At 37.2% G+C, this 24,323-nt stretch overlaps 1 protein-coding gene across 2 annotated transcripts in view; it reads right to left on the bottom strand.

Annotated features, from left to right (window-relative positions):
• CBR4 (carbonyl reductase 4) overlaps positions 1-24,116 on the bottom strand; it is an 85,057-nt gene extending 60,941 nt beyond the window's left edge. Inside the window, exons 1-5 of one of the 2 annotated variants that reach the window (XM_087437444.1) lie at positions 23,823-24,111; positions 20,919-21,039; positions 20,031-20,167; positions 17,362-17,496; positions 2,995-4,685 (exon numbers count right to left, since the gene is read on the bottom strand). In XM_087437444.1, the coding sequence (XP_087293570.1) occupies positions 4,507-4,685; positions 17,362-17,496; positions 20,031-20,167; positions 20,919-21,039; positions 23,823-23,964 (714 nt within the window). In that variant the 5' untranslated portion in view covers positions 23,965-24,111 and the 3' untranslated portion in view covers positions 2,995-4,506. Of the gene's footprint in view, positions 1-2,994; positions 4,686-17,361; positions 17,497-20,030; positions 20,168-20,918; positions 21,040-23,822 lie in introns of those variants that run through there. The other variant, XM_087437445.1, reaches the window with a different exon arrangement.
• Positions 24,117-24,323: the final 207 nt, after the last annotated feature.

The raw sequence follows: 24,323 nt of genomic DNA, 5'->3' as shown, positions 1-24,323 counted from the left end.
GCTCCTGACATGTGTTCAAAATTTAAAAAAAAAAATTCTCCAGATGATACCGATACCATCCCTATTCGGATTATTAGCCCAAGAATTCCAAATTAAATTGGTAGTAATTATTCCAACTAAGGCATATTGCCTAAAATACTTGATTGGCTTACCATTGCAAATTCAGTATAAATTGAAAGTAAGCATCAAAGTCAGAGATAAATGACCAAAAAGGGAGCTGAATTACAGAGATTTGATCAAAAAGGAATATTACAGGATATGTACTGAGTCAGAACAGATATATCTATATATCTCAATGACCCTCCTCAACTATAGCACAGTGTAATGACTAACGATCCTGAATCATTAAAAAATATATATTGATGTGTCACTGTATTTACTAAGTATGTCCAATGTACTCAGAGCTCAGCAGGCAAGGTGGGGGTATCAAAAGAAGTACAAGATATTTAGTAGGTACTCAATCAATATTTGTTAAGTTACTTAATTAGCTAAATGAATAAAAATACAATATGGTGTTTACCCTCAAGAGCTTACAATGTAGTTGAAAGATGAAATTAATATGAAAGAAACTTAAGAATTATTAAATACTTTTAGTATGCTTGTCAAGTTAGGGCAGTGGTATAATTTCTCAATTTACACATTTCCATTTTAAAAGCTTGGGAAAATGTTTCAGCAATGTAAGGCATAACTCTTGAACATGCAGAATAGTCTTCTCCCTTTATTCTAGATAACAGAAGCATATAAATTAAATGATCTTTTTTGCACAAATTACTGCCCCTAAAGTAATTTGTAACATATAATTCTATCTCTAGAAAGCACTTTAAAAACCCTCTTATAAATTGAATATGAATAAAAATGAAAAGGAACACAAATTTTAAAACCTTTTACGCAAAAATTTTAATACATTGGCTTTAATCATAAACCATTTTTTAACAAGTGATAAACACAGGCTAGTCAGCACTGGTGGTTTAGTGGTTAACATTCCACTCTCACCACCCCAGCCTGGGTTCCTTTCCTGCTCAGGGAACCACACCATCCTCCTGTCAGTTGTCATGCTGTGGCGGCTGCATATGGCTGTGACACTGAAAGCTATGCCATCGGTATTTCAAAACCAGCAGGGTCACCCACGGTGGACAGGTTTCAGCAGAGCTTCCAGACTAAGACAGACTAGGAAGAAGGACCTAGCCACCCACTTCTGAAAAAATTGGCCACAAAAACCCTATGAATAGCAGCAGAGCATTGTCTGATACAGCGCCGGAAAGTGAGAGGATGGTGCAAAAAGACCGGGCAGGGTTCTGCTCTGCTGTGCACAAGGTCACCAGGAGTCGTAATCCACTCGATGGCACTAACAACAAAAACATAAACTGGATTATGGGCTTTCTAAGAGTCAGATAACAGCTACAGATGAGTCTTCTGGTTAAGAATTCATTGAAGTTCTCCAACAAAAAAACAAACAACCCAATCAAAAAATGGGCAGAGGAAATGAACAGATACTTCTCCAAAGAAGAGATACTGATGGCCAATAGGCACCTGAAAAGATGCTCAACATCACTAATCATCAGGGAAATGCAAATCAAAACCACACTAAGATATGATCTTACACCCGTCAGAATGGCTATAATCACCAAGACAAAAAACAACAAATGCTGGAGAGGCTGTGGAGAAAGGGGAACCCTAATTCACTGCTGGTAGGAATGCAAACTGGTGTAGCCTCTATGGAAAACAGTATGGAGATTCTTCAAGAAATTAAAAATAGAAATACCTTATGATCCAGCTATCCCACTACCAGGTATCTACCCAACGAACATGAAATCAACAATCCAAAGAGGCTTATGCACCCCCTCTATGTTCATCGCAGCATTATTCACTATAGCCAAGACATGCAAGCAACCCAAGTGTCCCTCGACTGATGACTGGATAAAGAAGATGTGGTCTACATATACCATGGAATACTACCCAGCCATTAAAAAAAGACAAAATCATCCCATTTGCAACAACATGGATGGACCTGGAGGGTACTATATTAAGCGAAATAAGCCAGGAAGAGAAAGACAAACAATGCATGATTTCACTCATATGTGGAAGATAAACCAACACACAGACAGATAGAACTGTTTGGTGGTTACCAGGGCTAGGGGGGTAGGGGGTGGGCACAAGGGGTAGAGGGATGCACTTACATGGTGACTGACAAACAATAATGTACAACAAAAATTTCACAATAAAAAAAATAAAAATAAAAAGAAGAGAAAAAAACAAAAAAGAATTCATGTTCTTGAACCTCTGAACATAAGCAGCAGCTGGCAAATGATTTCAGCAATAGGATGCAAGTATTAGATTACAAAATCTACCAAGTTGGTGGAAGTGATGGAGAATTCCCCTGGAGTGGAAGACTGATGGCTTATTTTACCTATTTGAAGATCTCATCCCATATTCCACCAGTTTGATATGAGCTGAGGGAGGGGGTGGAACAGTTAAAAGGTTATGTATTTCTTAAAGTGTAAATATATAAAATTAAAGGTTAAACTAATTTGTAATCTACATCTTAGTGTCATTAGTGCAGTGAAATACATTGCTTTCTTCCTAATCACCAGTCAAATCAGCCTCATTGATCATTTCAGAACATGAGGTGTCCAGAAAAGGGAACTCAAGCCTGAGTGGGATGTCATAAGGAAGATGTGCAGGTAGCCAAAGGCCTGCAGGTGAAGAAGCATTAGAAAAATGGACTACTGTGTCTGCATAAACTCTCCTATCTTACAGCACCAGCTACCACATTTGAAACCATCCTGAAGGCTGCATTTCCTATATCTTCCTGGAACTGTCAATGCTGAGAAATTCTGTATATTACCATGCTTGCATTTAATAAACAATTTGATTAATAATAATTTTACTCACATTTAACTGGCTTTCTCACATCCTAAATAGACTTCTCTAAGTAAAAAAGATTATTTCAAAGATAAATTTTAAATAATTTTTAAGGACTCTTGATTTAGAACATAGATTTGACTTTATTACTTTTTATTATTTTATTTTTTATTTCTATTTCTTTTATTACTTTGCATTTATTTAGTATATCCTATTCATACTTTTGCACTATCAATACAAAATTAAATCTGTTTACATAAAATAATGTTCAGCTCCAATAAAACCATAAAAAGATTACTTTTTTAAATGCATTAAACAGTTAAAACATTTTTTAAATAATAAAAATCAACATGAATCCAGTGATATATAAAATATCACACTATTCCCCACAAAAGAGTCCAATGCAAAATAGATGTGGCCTGATATTCTGCATTCAATTTGTGTTTTTATCTCTATTATTAGGCAAATATTTTCTTTTAAGACTAATGCTTTAACGGTTCCTTGTGAAGACATTTAATTCATTGTTATTGCATTATTTAAGTTATCATTTATGACTGTTCATAAGTAATTAAGTATTTACCTTTCTAAAATCTTAGGGTAAGAATCATTATTATATTCATTAATGCAAAATACTCTTGATTTTTAAAATATCATTATTTCTTATACTAATTTTTAAGTAGCTTGCTACACTGAGTGTTTTGTGGATTAATTAAAAAAACACTTCCACTTCCTAAATTGATAAGATCTATGCAGCTCATTACTGTACCAGATATTAATATTAAAACCTTAAGGGTTAATCCTCATCATCTTTGAGAATTTCTATAGAATAAGTGAACTATACCACCTTTATATTTGTAGATTATTTTCCCCAGCTGCTCAATCAGGAGTAATGCCACTCCAAGAAACCAGACTCTAAATTCATGCCTGTATCTAACTGGAACTAAAAAGAATACAATGTTTAACCTGAGCAGACTTGCTAAAGTATTGACAACTAACCAATGTCCTATAAATACTCTTATTTTGGCAATGGCCCACAAGGTTAACTACTACAGAATTCAGCCTGATACAACGAAATAACTCATGACAATTAGACTAAATAAGTTTTTCCACTTTTGAGACAAAAAATATATAAATTAAGATAATACCTGGGGCCGGTGCCGTGGCATAGAAGTTAAGTGTGCGCGCTCCGCCGCTGGTGGCCCAGGTTTGGATCCCGGGTGTGCACTGGTGCACCACTTGTCAGGCCATGCTGCGGCAGCATCCCATGTAAAGTGGAGGAAGATGGACACAGATGTTAGCCCAGGGCCAGTCTTCCTCAGCAAAAAGAGGAGGATTGGCATGGCTGTTAGCTCAGGGCTGATCTTCCTCACAAAAAAAAAAAAAAAAAAAGATAATACCTGTTTATATTACTTGCAAAATGTCTGTATACTAAAATTGCTACAGCCTGCAAGGTACACACCACTTAGAAAATACAATTGATCACATATCATTCTTTTTAGACATATTCATAGAAAGATGGAAATCAACACTCGTGGTATCAATAGGTTTGATTAGCAAATGTCACCCATGTAGGTATGACTGTCTAATCAATAGCCAAAGTGTGCCCTTGATTCTAATTACCACTATAACTGAATAATCTGTCAATTACATCGTGAGTTGTAATCCTCCATCCACTACTAGAACATGCCCCGTAATATACGGTGATTCTAAGAGAAACACAACCGCATGTGCCACATCAACAGGTTCTCCAAATCTCCCAAGAGGGATGCTTTTCTTTATGTGCTCTTCTTTCAGGTCTTTTGTCATATCTGTGTGAATAAATCCTAAAAGAGAAATGTTTGTTTACTTGGTTGAAAAAGATAGACCCTTTTCTCAAGACATTTGCTCAATTTCAAATAAAAATTAATTTGCTCCTGAAAACTTAATTTGACATTATTAATAAACCTTGTTTAGGAAATATAAAGTTTTGCTAGCAATCAAGTAACCAAGTCTACATTTTGATTCAATTTAACTCAATGCACATTCATTGAACACTAAAATATTTGATCCTCAAATATTTGGCCCAACTCCTAATGCAATGTAAGTTTGTGGATACAAACATGAGTAAAAATTCTATTCCTTGGGGAACCTATAATTTTTGGAGCAAATAGTCACTTATCCTCCTAATTATAATGTAAGGAAGTCTGGTGAATATCCTTATAGAGGTGTACACAAAGTACAACAGAATTGATTAATTTTCACTTGAGTAAGGGTAGAGGGGTGGAGGTAGGGTAGAGGAAAGGAAGGTATCACAAAGGTGGTCACATGAACTGATTTGGCAGTTCTGACAAAAATTAGTTCCATTTGCTATAGCTAAGACAGCTGATGATTAGAAAGACTAGTATGTCCAATATTCATATAAGAAAAAAATCTTATGGTCATACCCAATTCCAATGCAAGTATACACAGAAAATTCAAAATTTAACATAGTATTGGCATATGCCGTAAAGTTTGCAGAGAGCACGTTCTAAAGTATAAAGTCCTATAATATAAAGCACTATATAATATATTAAGCAACTAATTCTAAATCATTAATATTACAGATATATGCCAGAGCTGTAGATTTATTCAGAAAATTTTGACAGTCTAAGACATAAAAATACATACTACCAATAAAAAAACTTAACTTAGATAATCAGTGTTCCATATACTACTCAATCATTTAGGCTTTAAAAAGGAAAGCAAATAATTTCTCCTCATGAAATGAACAATCAGAAAAAAATTTTTTTTAATTTAAGGTCATGAAAAACACAGGGACGAAAAGTGAGACATAACATGTGAAGCAGAAGTTTGACATACAATCTTAAAAATACAGTTTTCATATTGGCTTGTATTAAAATTAAATCACTTATAACTCAAAGTATAAATCAACCTAAATACACTGCCATTTAAAAACCAGGATAAATGTGAACTAAACACTTGACTAAGAATTAGCATTATGCCACTGGTTTATTATGCAATACTATGTAATTATCTAATTTTTCTTTGCCTTAGGTTTTCACTTTTAAATATCTAAACATTTTCTTTAAAGTCTTGTGAGAAATAAGCCTAGATTCTTCTATCATGAAGACTATGATAGGGACAGCTTTATACGGAAAAACGGGAAACAAGCTGAATGTCTTTCAATAAGGAACTGGTGAAATAAATCATGGTACATTCACACAACAGAACAATATGCAGTTATTAAAATGATACTGTAGAAAGATATTTAAAATGAAAGAAAAAGAACATCTGTATATAAAAAAAAGTAGGTTAGAAATGAATTCAGTTAAACTACTACTAAAAACAAGAGAGGGGCCGGCCCAGTGGAGCAGTGGTTAAGTTCATGTGCTCCGCTTCAGTGGCCTGGGGTTCACAGGTTCGAATCCCAGGAGCAGACCTACACACCATTCATCAAGCCATGCTGTGGTGGCATCCCACATACAAAATAGAGGAAGATGGGCACAGACGTTAGCTCAGGGCCAATCTTCCTCAGCAAAAAAAAAAAAAAAAGAAAAGAAAAGAGGAAGATTGGCAACAGATGTTAGGTCAGGGCCAATCTTCCACACCAAAAAAAAAAAATTAAATTAAATTTAAAAAACTAATATATACTGACAGAAAAAATATATACCAAAATATTAACAGTGATTATTATTAGATACTAGAATTATAAGTGATGATTTTTATTTTCTTCTTTGTACTTGTCTATAGTTTCCAAACTGTCTGCAACAGATAATTTTTTATTCAGATAAAGTCATTGCAAAAATATGCACAGTACTAGCTTCAGAATGTCTGTAATGAGGGCCCAGAATAACAAAACAATTTTGTATTATTTGTGCGTCTCATTGTGAGATTACCTTGTAAAATACAATCTCCTCTGCCATGAAATCTTACATTTATTTAAAAAGTCAGCAATTGGGCCGGCCCCGTGGCTTAGCGGTTAAGTGCGCACGCTCTGCTGCTAGTGGCCCGGGTTCGGATCCCTGGCGTGCACCAACGCACCGCTTCTCCAGCCATGCTGAGGCCGTGTCCCACATACAGCAACTAGAAGGATGCGCAGCTGTGAGATACAACTATCTACTGGGGCTTTGGGGGAAAAAAATAAATAAATAAAATTATTAAAAATTCAGCAACATTTCCTTCATTCACTTTCACCTTTAAGAAGAATGAGATGGCCAGAAGGAATACAAGAATAAAAGGAGAAGCAGCTGACACAGATAACCATAAAACTGGATAACCAGCCTCTACAGAATTTCAAGTAATTGTAAATGAAAGTTCATTTACACCAAAGTCATAATAATCAATAGGCAATCCAATTATCTTAAGAAGCATTATCATGGGGCTCCTTGATTTCCAAAGTTGTATGTCTTTGGACATACTTATGTTCAAAGGTGCCTCAGAGAATGTTATTAGGAAGAAAATTCACCTCACGTGTTAAGAAAGTTGAATGAATTAAAATTATGAATGTAGGGGCCAGCCCGGTGGCGCAAGCGGTTAAGTGCGCACGCTCCACTGCAGTGGCCCAGGGTTCGCCAGTTCGGATCCCGGGCTCGCACCAACGCACTGCTTGGCAAGCCATGCTGTGGCGGCATCCCATATAAAGTGGAGGAAGATAGGCACGGATGTTAGCCCAGGGCCAGTCTTCCTCAGCAAAAAGAAGAGGAGGATTGGTAGATGTTAGCACAGCACTGATCTTCCTCACGCACGCACACAAAAACTATGAATGTAAAAAGTTCATGTTATCTTCTCAAAAGTTCACGATACAATTATCCTTTATTTTAAGGTCTTTTTGAATTCTAGCAAAATTGGCATAAAATATTTCCCCACTAACTCTCAAACTCTCAGTAGAAAATCAATGTGTTTTTTGGGCCAGCCCCGTGGCTTAGTGGTTAAGTGCGCGCGCTCCGCTACTGGCAGCCCGGGTTCGGATCACGGGCGCGTACCGACGCACCGCTTGTCCAGCCATGCTGAGGCTGCGTCCCACATACAGCAACTAGAAGGATGTGCAACTATGACATACAACTATCTACTGGGGCTTTGGGGGAAAAAAAGGAGGAGGATTGGCAATACATGTTAGCTCAGAGCCGGTCTTCCTCAGCAAAAAGAGAGGAGGATTAGCATGGATGTTAGCTCAGGGCTGATCTTCCTCACAAAAAAAAAAAAGAAAAGAAAGAAAAGAAAATCAATGTGTTTTCATCTTAAGAAAAAAAGAACTCAATAAACTACAGTAAAAATGGTTTGCAAGAAAGGCCTGTGACTATGGTTAGCAAATTCTAGGCTCAACTTCTAACTGACTCTGGTGCCTTTTTCAAAGGCAGCATTTTGTGGTAAAATGGCCACTGGATTATAACACATTAAACTAGACTCTGCCAATATCAAAGCTATGCCCTGAGGAAAGTCCTGTACTATCTAAAACTGTATGGCTGTTTCTGTATCATAAAATGAGTAAAGCAGATTGAAAATGATAGATCTCTGAGGTTTCTTTTAGCTCTACAAAACTATGATTTGAAGATGAAAAGTATGCCTGATTAGGTAGTCTTCATGACTTCCTTACTTGAAGTTTAGGAAGTAAGCTCCCCTAAAAGGACCCTCAGGTCTTACACTGGTAGCCGTGTGGAAGTTAGAATAGTTCCAGTTCAAGACGCACAGATGCTAATCTGGCTTTTATTCACGCTGTGCTAAAAGGAACTGATTTGCCCAGCTTCTGGGTGGATGTCACTTCTTATGTGTTTGGCCTTTTGGAAACAAAGGCTAAGGCCACACATTCTGTGAGAGGCCATATGAAGGTGTTTTCACCTTGGAAAAAAGGCAGATCCAGAACATGGCATGAGGTACTAGAAGACAAACCTTTGATAGGAAGGGACACTTAGGCAGTGAGAAAAGTTCAAGGACAACCCCCAATGAGATGAAAAGAAGGCCTCTGCCACACAGATATGGGCTGTAAGGACAGACTGTGGTCCTCCAAAAACAACCAAGTAAGCCAGATATATGGAACAGTAAAGGCTAATATCTCGAAGCTTTTAATAAAGTCTTATTCAATATGACGGCCTGGATTCAGCTCTGCTATGGTCTATGTGCACGTTAGGTCAGATCTGTAAAGGGGAGAGAGGTGCCTTCTGAGTCCAGCAATGATTACAAGAAGTCCAGAACTGGGATCATGATGCTCAGGCACCCACCTCACATGAAGATTCTCCCTCCACCGCTGAAGCTTGGAAGATAAGGGTGTTATTGCACTAGGGGAAGCTTGCGACAGCCTCTCCCCAGATCTGTAGTTGGAATCAAACCTCATGGGACAGCAGCTAGCCATCACCAAACTCTACACTAAAAGCTTAAAATAAAGTAGGCGTCAGAGGCCAAGTTGAAAGGAAGAGTTGAATTCACCAATACTGACTTTTCCTCTTTGATTATGACATTCAATACGGAGAGCAAGAATATGTCTGAAGTCACAACACCTTTCTCTCATCATCTGCAGTTTTTTTTCTTCATAGACTTTATTTTTTAGAGCTCCTTTAGGTTTACAAAAAAACTGAGCACAAAGTAGAGAGAGTTCCCACATACCCCCTTATCACTGCCCCCTACTTTCCCCAACATCTTGCCTTAGTGTAGTACGTTTGATGAACCAATATTGATACACTATTAGTAAGTCAAGTCCATAGTTTACACTGGGATTCACTCTTTGGGTTGTACAGCTCTATGTTCTGAAAAATGCATAATGTTATGCATCCACCATTACAGTATCATACAGAATACTTTTACTGCCCTAAAAATTTATCTGCAGTTTTTTAAAACTCATATACATCTTCTCCCAATTTATCAAATATCAAATAAAAAATGTGAAGCTAGTATCTAATGATAAAATCACTCCAGGCTCTACCAAATTTCAATGTCATTTTATGCTCATGCACCACATGATCCTCACTTATGAATATATTTATTCATATTTGTATTTACATTTGTATTTATATTCAACCAAGGCACTGCACATAAACAGTCTTTTGGATTCTATGTCATATATCATAAGACCTGAGCAGAGATATCAGTAGTTCCTAAGGATTCCACACACCCATCTTTGTGCTCGTATGACTTTCTAGTTTGTGCTCTCTCCCCTTGGCCCCATAGGACTCTCTTCAATGCCATTCTTTCACTTTATTTGTAAAGTTCTGGAAATTTTGCTCTACCGCTCATTTTACGACATAGACATTTACAACGTCTTTCAAGCTGGGCTATAAAAATTACAAACTAACAGTAGGTGCCTCTATCCAACAAATGATGTTATTACTGATCACTTGTTGGACAGTTAGAGGTTTCCAGCTGGCTACAAAACTATCACTCCTTAAACCAATAGATAGATAACTGAAATGACGTGAACCCGACTAACTTAGAAGAAAGATACTCCTACTTTAGTTCTGTACACATGATGACACACTTAGCATACCTTTTTTAAAATATGAACTCTAGGAAAAGCAATACTCTTGCTCATAAAAGCAAGTGCATGGTTCTTGTCCAATGAGATTTTATATTTGGCAAACTCTAAAAGAAACCTATTTCCTTCATCCATTTTTGGCTAGCTATTTAGTATAGAGAAATAGCATCTCATTTCCATATTAATAGGTCACTATTTTAGTTCTGAACATTTTTATACACAGCAGAGACTTTATACTTAAATCAGACATCAGGAGTTTAGCCTGTCACCAGTATTAGCAACTGTGGGACGTGCACTATTTGATATATCCACCAGCTCTGATGTCCTTTCTCTGGAATAAGCTTGTAGGACCTTAGAAAGAATTAAAATTATCCCAGACACTTTTTTAAGAGAGAAGAAATGAGGCTGTTGCCAAAAACTAGACCAAGATTTTAACCAGAACAAATTTTTATGTCTTAATATTATGTTTGTAAAAGTGTATAGGGAAGTGGTGTGAAAAGTCAACTCCATTTCAAAAAGCACATAAGAGAACCTGTAGTAATATCTGTTTTGAGCAGCTGCAAAACTTATGCAAGCTTTTGTCAAAAAAGATTTTCTCCAAGTAGTAAACATAAAAGCTCTTCAACTTCAGAAAAAAGGTGGAGAGGGAGCAAAAGACTTAAGGTACCCTATAGAAATAAATGCAATGCCATGCTATTTGTCAAAATTTTAATTTTGACAAAATTAAAGGCCTTTGAGCCTTGGCAGTTTCATTCCCAGGATTACATTCATATATTTTCACATGTGCAAAATAAATTATGTACAAGTTTTGTCACTGCATAATTAGTTATAACAGCAAAAGATCAGAAACAACCTGAATGCCCATCAAGAGGCAACAGGTGAAATAAATTATGGTACACTCATAAAACAGACATTACTGTCTTTTAATTCAGCCTTTATAAGTGACGGAGCCATCACAAAAGACCACATATTATATGATTCCATTTATATGAACTGTCCAGAATAGGGAAATCTATAGAGACAGAAAGTAGATTAGTGGTTCTAGTGCTGGGAAGATTGGAGGGAAATGGGGAGTGAATGCTAATGGCTATGAGGTTTCCTTGGGGATGACAAAAATGTTCTAATACGTACTGTGGTAATAATTGAACAATTCTGTGACTATACTAAAACCACGGAATTATACACTTCAAATGGGTGAACTGCAAAGTATGTGAATTATACTTCCATAAAGCTGTTACTTTAAAAAGTGAAGCATTTCTATATGGAATAATATGGAATCAACTCCAAGATATACTGTTTTATGAATAAAGCAGAGTATTGAACACTGCAAATAGTATGATACAATTTGTGTTTTCTTAAAAAAAATTATATATATATATACTTTATTGGCTTGTATATGAAATACAGAAGAAACCAGTTAACAGTGGTTGCTTTTGAGGAAAGAAACTGGATGGCTAGAGAAGACTCACTTTTCACTCTAGGTCTTTCTTTACTTTTGAATTTTGTACCATATGTTTGTATTATCTATTGAAAAAATATATATTTTTAAAAGTAATGTCCCCATTATAGTTTTCGATTTACCAAATACTCTGTTTCTCATATTCAGTATTTTCCAATCAGTAAGATTTATCCATGATGAGAAATTTATTCTATATTTAAAGTAATACCAAAACTTAGCAACAAATTGATCTTTAAAAAGTCAATAATATTAGGCAGCAAATGATAGCCTAATTTATTATTTCCCTTATTCTTTACTTTTCCTGTACTGGTCTGCTTTTTAACTGTTTTCCTTAATTGGAAACTCCATTTGAAGGTGATCAGGAAAACTGACATAACAAGAGACATAATTGTTAATTCTGATGTTTGCCCAGCTCTAAGATCTGGCGAAGAATCTGAAATTACTATCTAAAATAAAGTTAATAAATAGTCCACAGAATTAATTTAATTCTACTATTTCAACTTGTACTTTGCTTCTAACCAATGAAGCATATTCATACTATGAAAGTGCTAAATATCTATAGCCAATGTAAAATAATAAAGGTCTCCCTACTAAATGGCCACAATTTTAGCAACAGGTTTTTTTTCTGTAGTATAAATTGCACTGGAAAGTAAGATCTTTAAGAAAGGTTATACAAACATACCTCCATGACACTCATAAAAACTCCCATAGTATACAAACTGGATTCCCACTATTGAGCCTGTTGCCTTGACAACTAATTCACTAACAAAATTAAGCATTCCTCCTTCAGCGTTTCCATAGCATCACATACGTACCTCTACTTTACATTCATCACATGCATTGTAATTATTTGTTTATATCTCTGTCTTTCCCACTATACTTAGCTCCTTGTGGCAGAAATATTGTATTCATTTTTGTAATTTTGGAACCTGGAACAGTCCTTGCATATAGGAGACACTCCAGGAAATCTGCTGAATGAGTGATTATGAGTTAGGAATACCTGCATTACACTGAAACCATCCAGCTTTTAAATCATCAAGAACTGGAATTAACTCTTCATTACCCATACTATTCCAATCCCTAAAAGAGAGGCAAGTAAATATATGCAGTCCCAAACCACAAATAATCTATTCTATATATGGTTAAACTAGGTTGACGCTAAATTCAATCAAGTTGCACAAAGCATGCACAAGCAGAAAACAGTGCCAAGATGACAGTGCAGCTTTTGGATTATCTTCTTTTCTTTTTTTTTCCCCCAAAAAATGGATGTATCTAAACCATAGTCATTTATCAAATGTTCATGGATTTGGAATGCTTGAATTTAGCGAGTCTCTGAGACTGAACAATGAACTGGGAAGAAGGCACATTATAGAGCAAAAGGGTTATCAGGACATTTGGACAATTCCCTGATTCCTGCTGGTTCAACATCAGTGCCAAATAAAACACCAGCTCTAGGGTCTAAGCTGGAGCCATTAGTGACTTGAAATGGAAAGGTGGCAAAGGTCTACTTTAGCCTCCTTTCTTTCTTACAACCAACCAATGAACCAAAACAAAATGTCTTTTCTTATATAGGGAATCAATCCTTAAATACCTACAGTAAGCTAGGACAAAGATTCCATAGCTACCTGGCAGAGGTATAGGAAAACATTCATTTTATTCAAAAGTCATGTAAATAGATAACCAAAATTTCTATCACTCCAGCTAATGAGTGATAATGTACAGTTGAGATTTAGCACCTTTTTATTACCTTCTTAACTAATCCAGGTAACTTTATCAACCAGTAACTTGGCAAAAGGCAAATAATGTAAAGGTAAAAAGTTATAAAATTGGAAGACTCCAGATAGTTTAGACAGACCATATTAGCAAAAGGACAAAAAGGCCTAAAGTTTGTAATGATACAAAGGAAATCTAAGGGGCCATCATTTTTAAGCTTAACTTATCTGGAAATCAAAAGATAAAGCTTTACCATTCTGCTATAAACTAACTATGTACCTTCAGCAAGTTACTCTGTCTCCTAGGTCTCAGTCTTCTAAACTGTAAAAATGACTGGAATAAGTGATCTCTAAGATCCTTTCCATCTTAAGTTACTCCATAATTAGTGTAAAATTTAAAAATAAAGATTTTATATAAAATATAAGGTACAAGGAATTCTTCTCTAGTCACCAGTTCAGCACTTGATTCTTTTTGCAATCATTTTAGAACTAATCTACCCAGATGTCAATCTGTGAGTACCAATTAATAGGCTAATTAATGGCTTCCTTCCCTATAAATCAAAAATCATAATCAAGTTATTTTAGTAAGAAGTTTTAGACAAACACACAGACAAATGTGTCTATGTATTTACATAAATACATACAGAATTGCATTTGTGTGGGTTTTTTTTTTTTTTTTTGGTGAGGAAGATTGGCCCTGAGCTAACAACTGTGGTCAATCTTCCTATTTTTGCTTGAGGAATATTGGCCCTGAGCTAACATCTGTGCCCTACTTCCTCTATTTTGTATGTGAGTTGCCACCACAGCACGGCTTTGATGAGTGGTGTAGGTCTGCACCCAGGATCTGAACCCAAGAAGCCAGGCTGCTGAAGTGGAGCATGCGAACTTAACCACCACACCCCCAGGCCAGCCCATTTTTATTTTTTTAAATATCCATTTGGTCCAAGAAAGTTTATGCCTTTTGTAATACTGTGATGGTCTCACGTCCTTGATAAGTTAAACTTTTGTCTGTACTACTTGTGTTCCGCTGAACTGATGAATCACAAAGAACCAAGCTCTCCATTCTGCACCTCCATTGAACAGCTTTGGACCTGTTCACATCGCCACATAACTCACATGAGAACCACCAGCTTGTTACCAAGCTGCTGAATTAGTGGATTTGCCAAACTCTTTTGAAAAAAAGATAGATTAAATACCAGCCTGTACAGGTCTTCTCTATTATTTTTTTGTTTATTTTGTTATTTGCACATCCGTACAAGTATTTGTACAGATATCTGTTCTGCTTCCAATATCTGGTTGTAATACCCAGATAAATGATTTTTGACATTATTTTTGGGACTTGAGATTATTTTTGGAATAGATATTGTACCATAATGTTTTCTTAAAACTAGAGTCTACTTTGTTATATAGCCTGCTTGTAAATTTGTGGAATCCCAGATATTTGAGGCAGCATCCATAATTTCATTTTGTATTTCTAAGTGGATTAGTACTAATTTTATACGTGCTTAGGGTTTGTACACTTTGGGATACTACTTGGTGATGTTTCTGACTAATCTTAAAATCATTTGTAATTATTATTTCCATACTCAACATTTCTGTACAGTTACAGACATTTGGAATTTCACGTTTGGGAGAACTTAACATATTTTTATGTATGTATTTCAAAGATAATCCAACCACTCCTATTATCCTGTGATCTAAGCATACCACACAGCATCAAGTCTTCTGATAGATGCCCATATGCTGCACTGTTTTCAGTCACTCCTGGGAGGCCTTGTAATGTTGTAGATCAGAAAGGGAGACAGACCTGCATCTAAAACAATGCTCCTTTCTCAAACTGGGGGTTTTTAGCAACTTAACCTTTTTGAGTTGAGCTTGAGCAAAAGTTTTCCCTCATAATTCTGTGCTCTTATTTTGGTCTAGGTGGAGGTTGGTTTTGTAGCCTGCCTTGAGGGATTATGTCAGCACTCACACTTCATCCCTCTTTCTCTGTGTCCTGAAGATTATTTAGCAGACTGTGGAAATTTAAGTTGAAGGAGGAAATTTTAAAGAGGGACGTTAGTGATTTGTAGAATGCTTTGTGTTCATGAGTGCAGATAGCAACCAAATGGAATAGAACTTGTTTAAAAATTGGAGCAATTAATTTGAAAACCAGCAAACCAGCTAGAAGTTGTATATCTGAATTTATTTTAAAAGCCTTAGCATAAGCTAAGAATTAGAGAATTTCTTTAGCCTTTAGCAACCTAAACTATAATTCCAATCATTACGTTTTAATATTTCCTGATTACCTATAACTGACAGACCAAGTTAACTGGCTTTGCATCCCCTTTAATCCATCAGTATTTTCAAGTCATGTGGAATGCCCAAAGACAGCACAATAAAAGGAACAGGTGCACAAAAATGTTCCTCTTGCCTTCTTGAGAATGGTCCGATTTCTGTGTACTTAGCCCAAATCACACTTACTTTGTCCTACAGGTGAACTGCATCTCTGTTGGCCTGGTTTTTCCTATACGTTTAACAAGAACACAAGTGTTCCTGATAGATTTCCTACAGGAAGGCAACTCTATCATAAGCTTCCCACCGTCACTTCTACTATAAAGTCATTAATGAAAATTCATTCAACAGCCACTTCTCTAACCATCTTCATCATTGGCCACTCCAAAATATGTCTGGTTTTAGAAACCTTAGTTCCCCTAAGCAGTGCCTCCTGCATATGTAATAGAACTTGTTGGTGCCAGAGTACATGTGTTCTCACTTCTGTTACCACGCACTACCACTTTCCTCCTTCCGTGCCATCACACAACAAGCCTCAGAGCCCCCATTAGTTCTTTAAAGAGGCAACTACAGCTAAAAATCACTGTCAAAATCTTACTACTTCATAGAGTGACTTTTAAAAAGATGTTTCTTTCTCCTGAGTTTAAGTATCTTTTTTTTCCTTCAAATTTTTCTTTGTGTTGAAATTCTAACATGGATCCTGGGTAGCTCTCTGGGGTACAATGAAGTCCACTGAAAGGCATCTGGTCTATTTTGAAAACAAACATTATATGACCTCTGTAATTCTTTTTCTATATGAATACCGACTCTCTGGAGTAATTAGCATATCAGTTATTGTACACAATTCCTTTGTGAAACATGCAAACAATATCACCTTTGCAGCCTTGTTTATTTCCTCTGGTTTGTACTGTTATTAAAAGCATACTGTACTACAGAGCTATTCAGATATTTTAAATATATATTGTTTCTGTAATATAGATGTATGAAATATATTTAGGTATTCGATGCATTACTTGGCAAGTTCTGCTTTGACAAACTGACGAAGTCGAAATTTATTAGCAAAAGTTGTATCCCAGTGAGCAATAAATCAATGGAACATCTCAAGAGAGAAGGACACTGAAAATAGTTCTCCAAAGGTATACAATTTGGACTTGTTCAGCTGCTGGATATGTTACCAATATTCTCCCCCTACCCCAACCCCACCTACTTCAAATTCTTACATTCAGCTCTTAAGAGTTCTTAAATTATAACTGATTTTTAAATAAGAACATTATTGTGGTTCTTAGTTTGGGAGTAATCATTTAGCAAAAAAATGCATTGTGGTTTATGCAAACAAAACAGCCTGGCATTACTCTTGGCCTCCTCAAGGGTGGTGCACAGCCTGGCAGTGCGGCCAGGTGTGGCCACATAAGTCCTGTTGGGACATAGTCACTCCCTGTCGCATTTTGCTAATCAAGTTTAGTAACAGTGCACATTCCATGTTCCTCTTCTGATACTCTCTGAGAAGTACCTGATCATGCTAATGTACTTACAGACACAAGAACAATCTTTGCTATTATTGTATAAAGCCATAAATGTACATAAATTATGTTTAAAAAGAAATTTTCACTGACCTGGTGCAACTACATTCACTCTAATTTTCTTTCTTGCTACTTCTTTAGCAAGAGCACGTGAAAATCCAACTAATCCTCCTTTACTGGCACTGTACACAGACTGGCCAGTATTGCCTTTTAAACCAGTAATACTTCCTAGAAAAAAAAAGAGAGCAAATTCAAACCAATTAATGGGGTTATTTGAATATTCAGATAATTTATAGTAAACAAAAAAGGTTTAAATCATTTTGCCTTATCCTTTGCTAAAATTAGGAATTCTAACCATTGTCATTTCAGTAGTAAGACTTACAGTCTGAGTCTGCTCCAGATATATACAGAAAATAGGACCTGAAAGAAGCTTATGTAAAACCTCAAATGCCAGATAGGGGCTTGAGATTTCATCCCTTAAGTGAAAGGAACCCCTCTCATCTCTGAGTGGTTCAGACATGATGAAAATTGTGAAGTATTTATAAAGGCTTCCAGTAGGAAGAAGTTAAAACCAGAAGAAATCATGGGGGACAGCCCGGTGGCGTAGCGGTTAAGTTTGGGCACTCCGCTTCTGCAGCCCGGGGTTTGAAGGTTCGGATCCCAGGCACCAACCAACCTCTCGCTTGTCAAGCCATCCTGTGGTGGCATCCCACATAAAGTAGAGGAAGATGGGCATGGATGTTAGCCCAGCTCCAATCTTCCTCAGTAAAAAGAGGAGGATTGGCAACAGATGTTAGCTCAGGGTTAATCTTCCTCACACACACACAAAAAAACACAGAAAAAGTCATATAAAGGCTAATTAATTTTATGATTTTACAACATAGACATAAGGAAGTATTCATTTCCATCTTAAAAAATAGTTCGTCTGAAGACAAAGCCCACTAAATGTGAACTACTGTCAATCTAAATTAGCAAAGCCTCAAAGCTTATCAACTTTTGTAAAATTGCACTTTAGTTACCTTCAGCGATATAACTTGTATTGCCTACTAAAGATTCTTGGGTGCCCTCATTTATACGAATACGAAAGAATAATTTATAATTCAAATATCAACTGTATGCAAATAAATTCTTGCAAAACAGAAGTAGGGAAGTAATTTTCTGCACCAGTGACCTATAGTCAACGATATAAAAACGTATCAAGAACCTCACAAAATTTTTGAAAAAGTAATTTTATTTTAGAAAAAGAAAACATTCCAAACACTTTTTATATTATAATCAAATCTAATATTAAAATATTTATCTATATTATATATTATTATACATGCCAGTTATGACAAAGGAAAGGAACTGTGAAGCACGGAAGGAGAGAAAAGAGACAGAGGAAACACAGATAGACAGACAAAGGGGTATTTGGGAAAAAGAGAAATGTGGAGAGACCCAAAGAAAGAAAAACACAGGCATGGAAGAAAGGCCAAACAGGAAGTTTTGGTTCACACCATACAGTATTGTTTATCAGTCAAAAAGTGATAACTTCTGAAATATCAATGAACTTTATGGCAGTTTAAAGTAGTCCTTTCTGTAATAATATTCTCAATTTATTTTCAATTATCTATTTTTATTTACTGCTAGAAAGACTTTAAAAGATTTACATGTATGCAAAGGACTGACATGGGTTTTTTAAATATATGGAAAAAGAGGATATTTCAGAGTTAAACAAATAACCCCACATTATCAGGTGATATATCCATGCCAGTATACCAGCTTACAAGAACCCAAAATCATTACCCGGCTGTGTCAGAAGACAAAGGTCAACTCATTTACTAATCTTTTATAAGGAAACTGATCTCTTACATTTTTAAGGGTAAATGTCAAAAATGTTCTAATGCTTATTAGCACAGTATTCTTTCCTTTTCTCATTTTCAAAAGAGAAAGACCATATATTCTGGCTTGGAAAGCCCTTTCCTATATTAAAAAGAATAGGGTCACTTACTTTAACAGAGCAGCACTCCCTTTTTGTGGCCTTTTAAGGTATTACCACTCAAAATTAAAAAGCAGATGGTATATCACTGTTTTCAAATTACCAAATAGAAATAAAACGTCAAGTCATTTTGCATTTTAAGGTCTACAGGCACATACTACATGGTTTATCTGCCCCATGGGTCAGATGGACTGAAGACTAGGGGTTCCTTATATCCATTCTAAAAAACTGACAGTTATTCCTTAAAAAAAACTTCCTCTTAAACCTTTGTACTAAATTTATCAGTGACCATGGAACTGCATAGACATCATTTTTTAGCCCCTACTATCTAAAATTTTTCCATTCCTTGCCTGTATTTTAAAAATTAGGTTTCATATAAAAATCAGAATGTCCAATTCCTCTTAAAAAATCAAAATAGCTGGCAAAACCGGGACCACGTTTGTGCATATCAAAAATCTGCTGGATCTAAGCAGTGGCTGCCCCTGCCATTTCATAATGCCTTTGGGCACTGAAGCTGGGCATCTTGTCATTTATCACACAGTTTGTGCTGTCATTTTTCTAATACTTGGTGGTGTCACTCATTTAACACCTGCTTGATCACTAGAAGGATGTGAATTTGTGATTCCTGTTTGACCCATTAATCAGTTAATAAAATCCTTTATCCACCGATAACAAAAGGACACATTTCATCCAAGTTTCACATGTGAATAGATTTCAAATTAGTCGATTAAACATTTATATGGTACTATGAGATAATTATAAATTCACAAAGGTGATGACTCACCTACATTAACAATAGACCCCCTCTGTTGTTGAATCATAGTTTTCATGGCAGCTTTACAGGTCAGCATGGAACCCAAGAGGTTAGTATGAAGCTGAGATATCATATCATCAGTTTTTGTTCTTACTAAAAGGCTATCCCTACCAAAAACAAAAAACAAATAAAACACACCATGTAGATTAAAAAGTGATAGAACAAAAAAAAAATCAAGAAATATAGAACATTTTTACTGAAAGCAGAGTATAAGAACTGCTGCATACTTGAGCTAGAATACCCAGAGAGTCCCATTTTAAACTTGGCTTGAGACGCACTAAAATAACTGATAAACCAGAAAGGATCCACTTGGAAGCCAGTTTCCTACCCCCTCTCAGGTAGCGTGGCAAATAATTCTAACTGCTAAAAGTAGTGCAATGTAGCCAAAATATCTTGAATGAACTGAGTAATTGTCACACTGAGCCTTGTTTAGCAAGAAAATTAATATATTATTTTAATATTCTGTCCTAAATTCATCTTAAAAAAGAAAAGAATACCCACACAGATTCCATTAAGTTCATGAACTGACAAAACTTACATATGGTGACAGAAGTCAGAACAGTGATTACCTATAAGGAAGTATTAATAGGGAAGAAACTGAGAAGGCCTTCTGGAATGCTGGAAAAGTTCTATAGCTCAATACAGGTGCTGATTACGGTATCATGTTAAAACTGATCAAATTGTACCCTTATTGTATATCTCAATATAAAAGAAAAGAATGTATGGATTGACAGACCAACTTTTAAAATACAGTTTTTCTTCTAATTAGAAGTAAAACAAGTTAATATATTAACTCACTAATCAAAGACATTAGGGGAAAAAAGACATATTAGAAATGTACTTAAATTTGTGACCAACCTGTTAATTCCTGCTGCATTTACCAAGAAATTAACTCGACCTAAATTTTTCTCCATCTCTTCGAATGTATTTTGAACTTCATGTTCTTTGGCAACATCACAACTAAATGCCAAATGATCTCCTACACAACGAAGTTAGAGTAGAATTACACGTCAACTGTAACTTGAATTGAAAAATTATTTCATACACATTCGTTAAGCATCTACTATGAGCAAGGCCTGTGCTAATCTAGAACCTAGAGATAAAAGTTGATTATGTCATGGGTTCCTATTCTCACGGAGGTCAGTCTAACAAAACCAGGATGGGGGTGGGTGGGGTATAAGGAGAAATGAAGCAATGCTGGAGAATGTAAATCTTAAAACTTTTTTTTAATCAACAAAAAGTAGGAAGGAGGGCCTTTTTGTGTTCATAATGCTTTTTAAGATTTATCTAATAATATTTATAGCTTTGACACTGACCCCATGCTACTCAATTCGAGCCTTCTGGGTTTTATGTTCCGTTTTTAAAATTTATGTCTAATTCTGTTAGGTTTTTGAATTGGTTTCCCGGACCTGAGCATAAACTCTAGAGTTTCTTTTCTTTCACTATGGCACATGTATTATAATGACTACTATTCAAGCCTGACTCTTAGAAGAGATGAAACAAAGCAAAAAGCTGTAAAAAAAAGGCTAAAACTACAAAACATGAAAAAAACCAACTTTTTACTAAAAACAACTAACCTCTTTTTTTTTTTTTTTTTTTGCAAGGAAGATCAGCCCTGAGCTAACATCCATGCTAAATCCTCCTCTTTTTGCTGAGGAAGACTGGCTCTGAGTTAACGTCTATTGCCAATCCTCCTCCTTTTTTTCCCCCCACAGCCCCAGTAGATAGTTGTATGTCATAGCTGCACATCCTTCTAGTTGCTGTATGTGGGATGCGGCCTCAGCATGGCCGGAGAAGCGGTGTGTCGGTGCGTGCCCAGGATCCGAACCGGGCCGCCAGCAATGGAGCGCGCACACTTAACCACTAAGCCACGGGGCCGGCCCTGTTACCTCTTTTTTAAAATGGCCACTTTTTTTGGGTTAAATACCAAAAAAATTACACTTCAAAGAAAGCCTTCTCTATTTAATACTACACCATTTTAACAGTCTAAAATGTAGTTTTTATAAAACTAAACAACTGCTTATTTTCTGGCTGACCTTGCCTAATACGTTACCGTTAAAATTACCCCCTCAAGCCTTTGGAAACAGTAAGTCATCCGGGAAGTCACACTTTCTGGATGAAAACCAGCCGCTCATGGAACACATAATGCAAGGAAATGAAAGGCCCAAAAGCATCCTCTGTATCTCACTCTTGGCTTTCATCTGACTTATTGGGTCCACAACCTTGGAAATCTCAACCAACGGCTTTTATCTAGTCCAGCAAACACTAACGGCTTGGGGTGAACCCATAAAGACCACCGTTTTTTCACCCCTCTGTCATAGTAATGTTGACAGTGGTAACAAAATGGAGGAACACATGTCAAGGCTTCTAAAATGGAGCTGGGAGGCCATTAAGGAAATGGGGCTTATGCACACACACCATGTCTCTACCCGCATGGAACGCAACCTTTGAACTGCACTTCACTGTGATCATCTTGACCTTCTTTCAAGAAATAGGCTTACTCTCATAGATAAGAACTTTTTGCCTTAGAGGTGGCCTTAGCGACCAATCAGGAGCCAAGAAGTAACAGTTGTTGGCACCGCCAATCACAAATTTTACAAAACAACCGGTGTAATTTACCTCTTTTTGCCTTTATAAACCCTTGCCTTCCTTCCCTTCCTCAGAGCCCATTCTGTGTTTCTACCTGAATCTGTGTCTCCGGAATTGCCATTAAATGGCCCAAATAATCTATTTTAATTGTAGTGAATTTTCCCTTGGGCAACAGTAACACAATGGCAATGAATATGAGCAGCAAGAGGTATTCACTGAAATTCTCCCTGGTCTATAACTTCTGCGTTTTTTTCTTTTAGAGAGTCTAACATTCTCCACACTCATGTAAACATCAAGGTGGTGACCCAATCACTGTTATTTTAAAGGTTACAGCCACCAGATGCATCGGCAGGCCTCTCTTCCTCCCAGTGCCTCCCTGATAGTAAATGAGATGCACTGTCCATTCTAGCAACTTAATAGCGGTGTCTTAGTATCTTTCAAACACCTCCTATTTCTCCCTACCATCAAGAGACTTAATGCAAAACAATTACTAATCCATAATGAATAAACAAAAAAAATTGGAGTTTGCAATAAGAAGAAAAATTTGGCACAACGAATAAAAAAGAGTCACCAAAATAATTTAATAACTTAAGTGCTTATGGCTGTAGTAAAACAAACCAGGTCTATATCAAAACTGGCTGGTACTAAAAAGTTTCTCTACGAAAACACGCGCCAAAAGAGCCCTCGGGAAAACTGAAGCGAGCCTTTCACGCCTACCTTTCCTGCCTGAACGCCTTTGCACCCAGCCCTGCCTCTCGAGCGCCCAGGATCGCAGGCCACGGGTGAGGCCCGTACCCTACATAAACAGTTAACTGTTGTGTGGCTCTCTCCTTCCAGACGCCAAAACAAAGCAGCTCCTCATGGCTAGCACTAGCCTCAGGGAGCTGGGTGCTTATTAATGGGGCCTCACAAGACTGCCAAGTCTCAGAACACCCCCAGAGTTCAGCCCTCGGCTGCAAGCAGGGTGGCAGGAGGCGTGCTGCGAGAGACGGGCGGTAGGAGGGGTCTCGGCACCAGCTGCAGGCTACTCGGGACGGAGTGCTCCTGCACGCAGGAAGCTGAAATGCTAAACCTCAGGGCCATGAAGGCCACACCCGCTCGTTTTACAAACGGGGAGGCTTACGGCGCTTAGACAGCAGCCACACAACTGGACAATTCCAGTTCGGTACCTACCGCCGAGTTCACCGGCGGCGGCTCTGGCCACGTCTAGATTTCTGGCGACGATGGCCAGTCGGTAGCCCTTCTGGGCCATTAACTGGGCTACTGCCCTGCCAATGCCCCGGGAGCCTCCAAAGACAGCACACACTTTGTCCATCTCGGACCGGGGAGTCGCAAACTCGGAGGAAAGAGAGCTAGGAGTGGCGGCCCCTTTCCAGATTCCCTCCGGCTGTTAAACCGCTGCAAAACACTGCCACTCGCCGCCTTCTCCTGCCGCCGGACTCTGGCAATCCGAGAGGACGAGAAGAAGCGCGAAGAATACGGCGTCAGCACGTCAACGTCAGCGCGCACGGGCTCCCAGGCGCCGCGCCCTACCGGGACGCGGGCGTGAAAGAGCCAGGACGGCCGAGGACAGTGCGGAAGGGGTTGCGCTGCATGCTGGGAATTGTAGTCTTGACGCCCGAGGGGAAGACGTGAGAGTGTACTTCTCAGGGGGAAATGTACTCGGGGCCGTGA

This window comes from Ceratotherium simum, chromosome 12, assembly GCF_057802395.1.
Source record: "Ceratotherium simum simum isolate JZ-2026a chromosome 12, ASM5780239v1, whole genome shotgun sequence".
NCBI lineage: Eukaryota > Metazoa > Chordata > Mammalia > Perissodactyla > Rhinocerotidae > Ceratotherium > Ceratotherium simum.
This window is presented reverse-complemented; position numbering and strand designations above follow the sequence as displayed.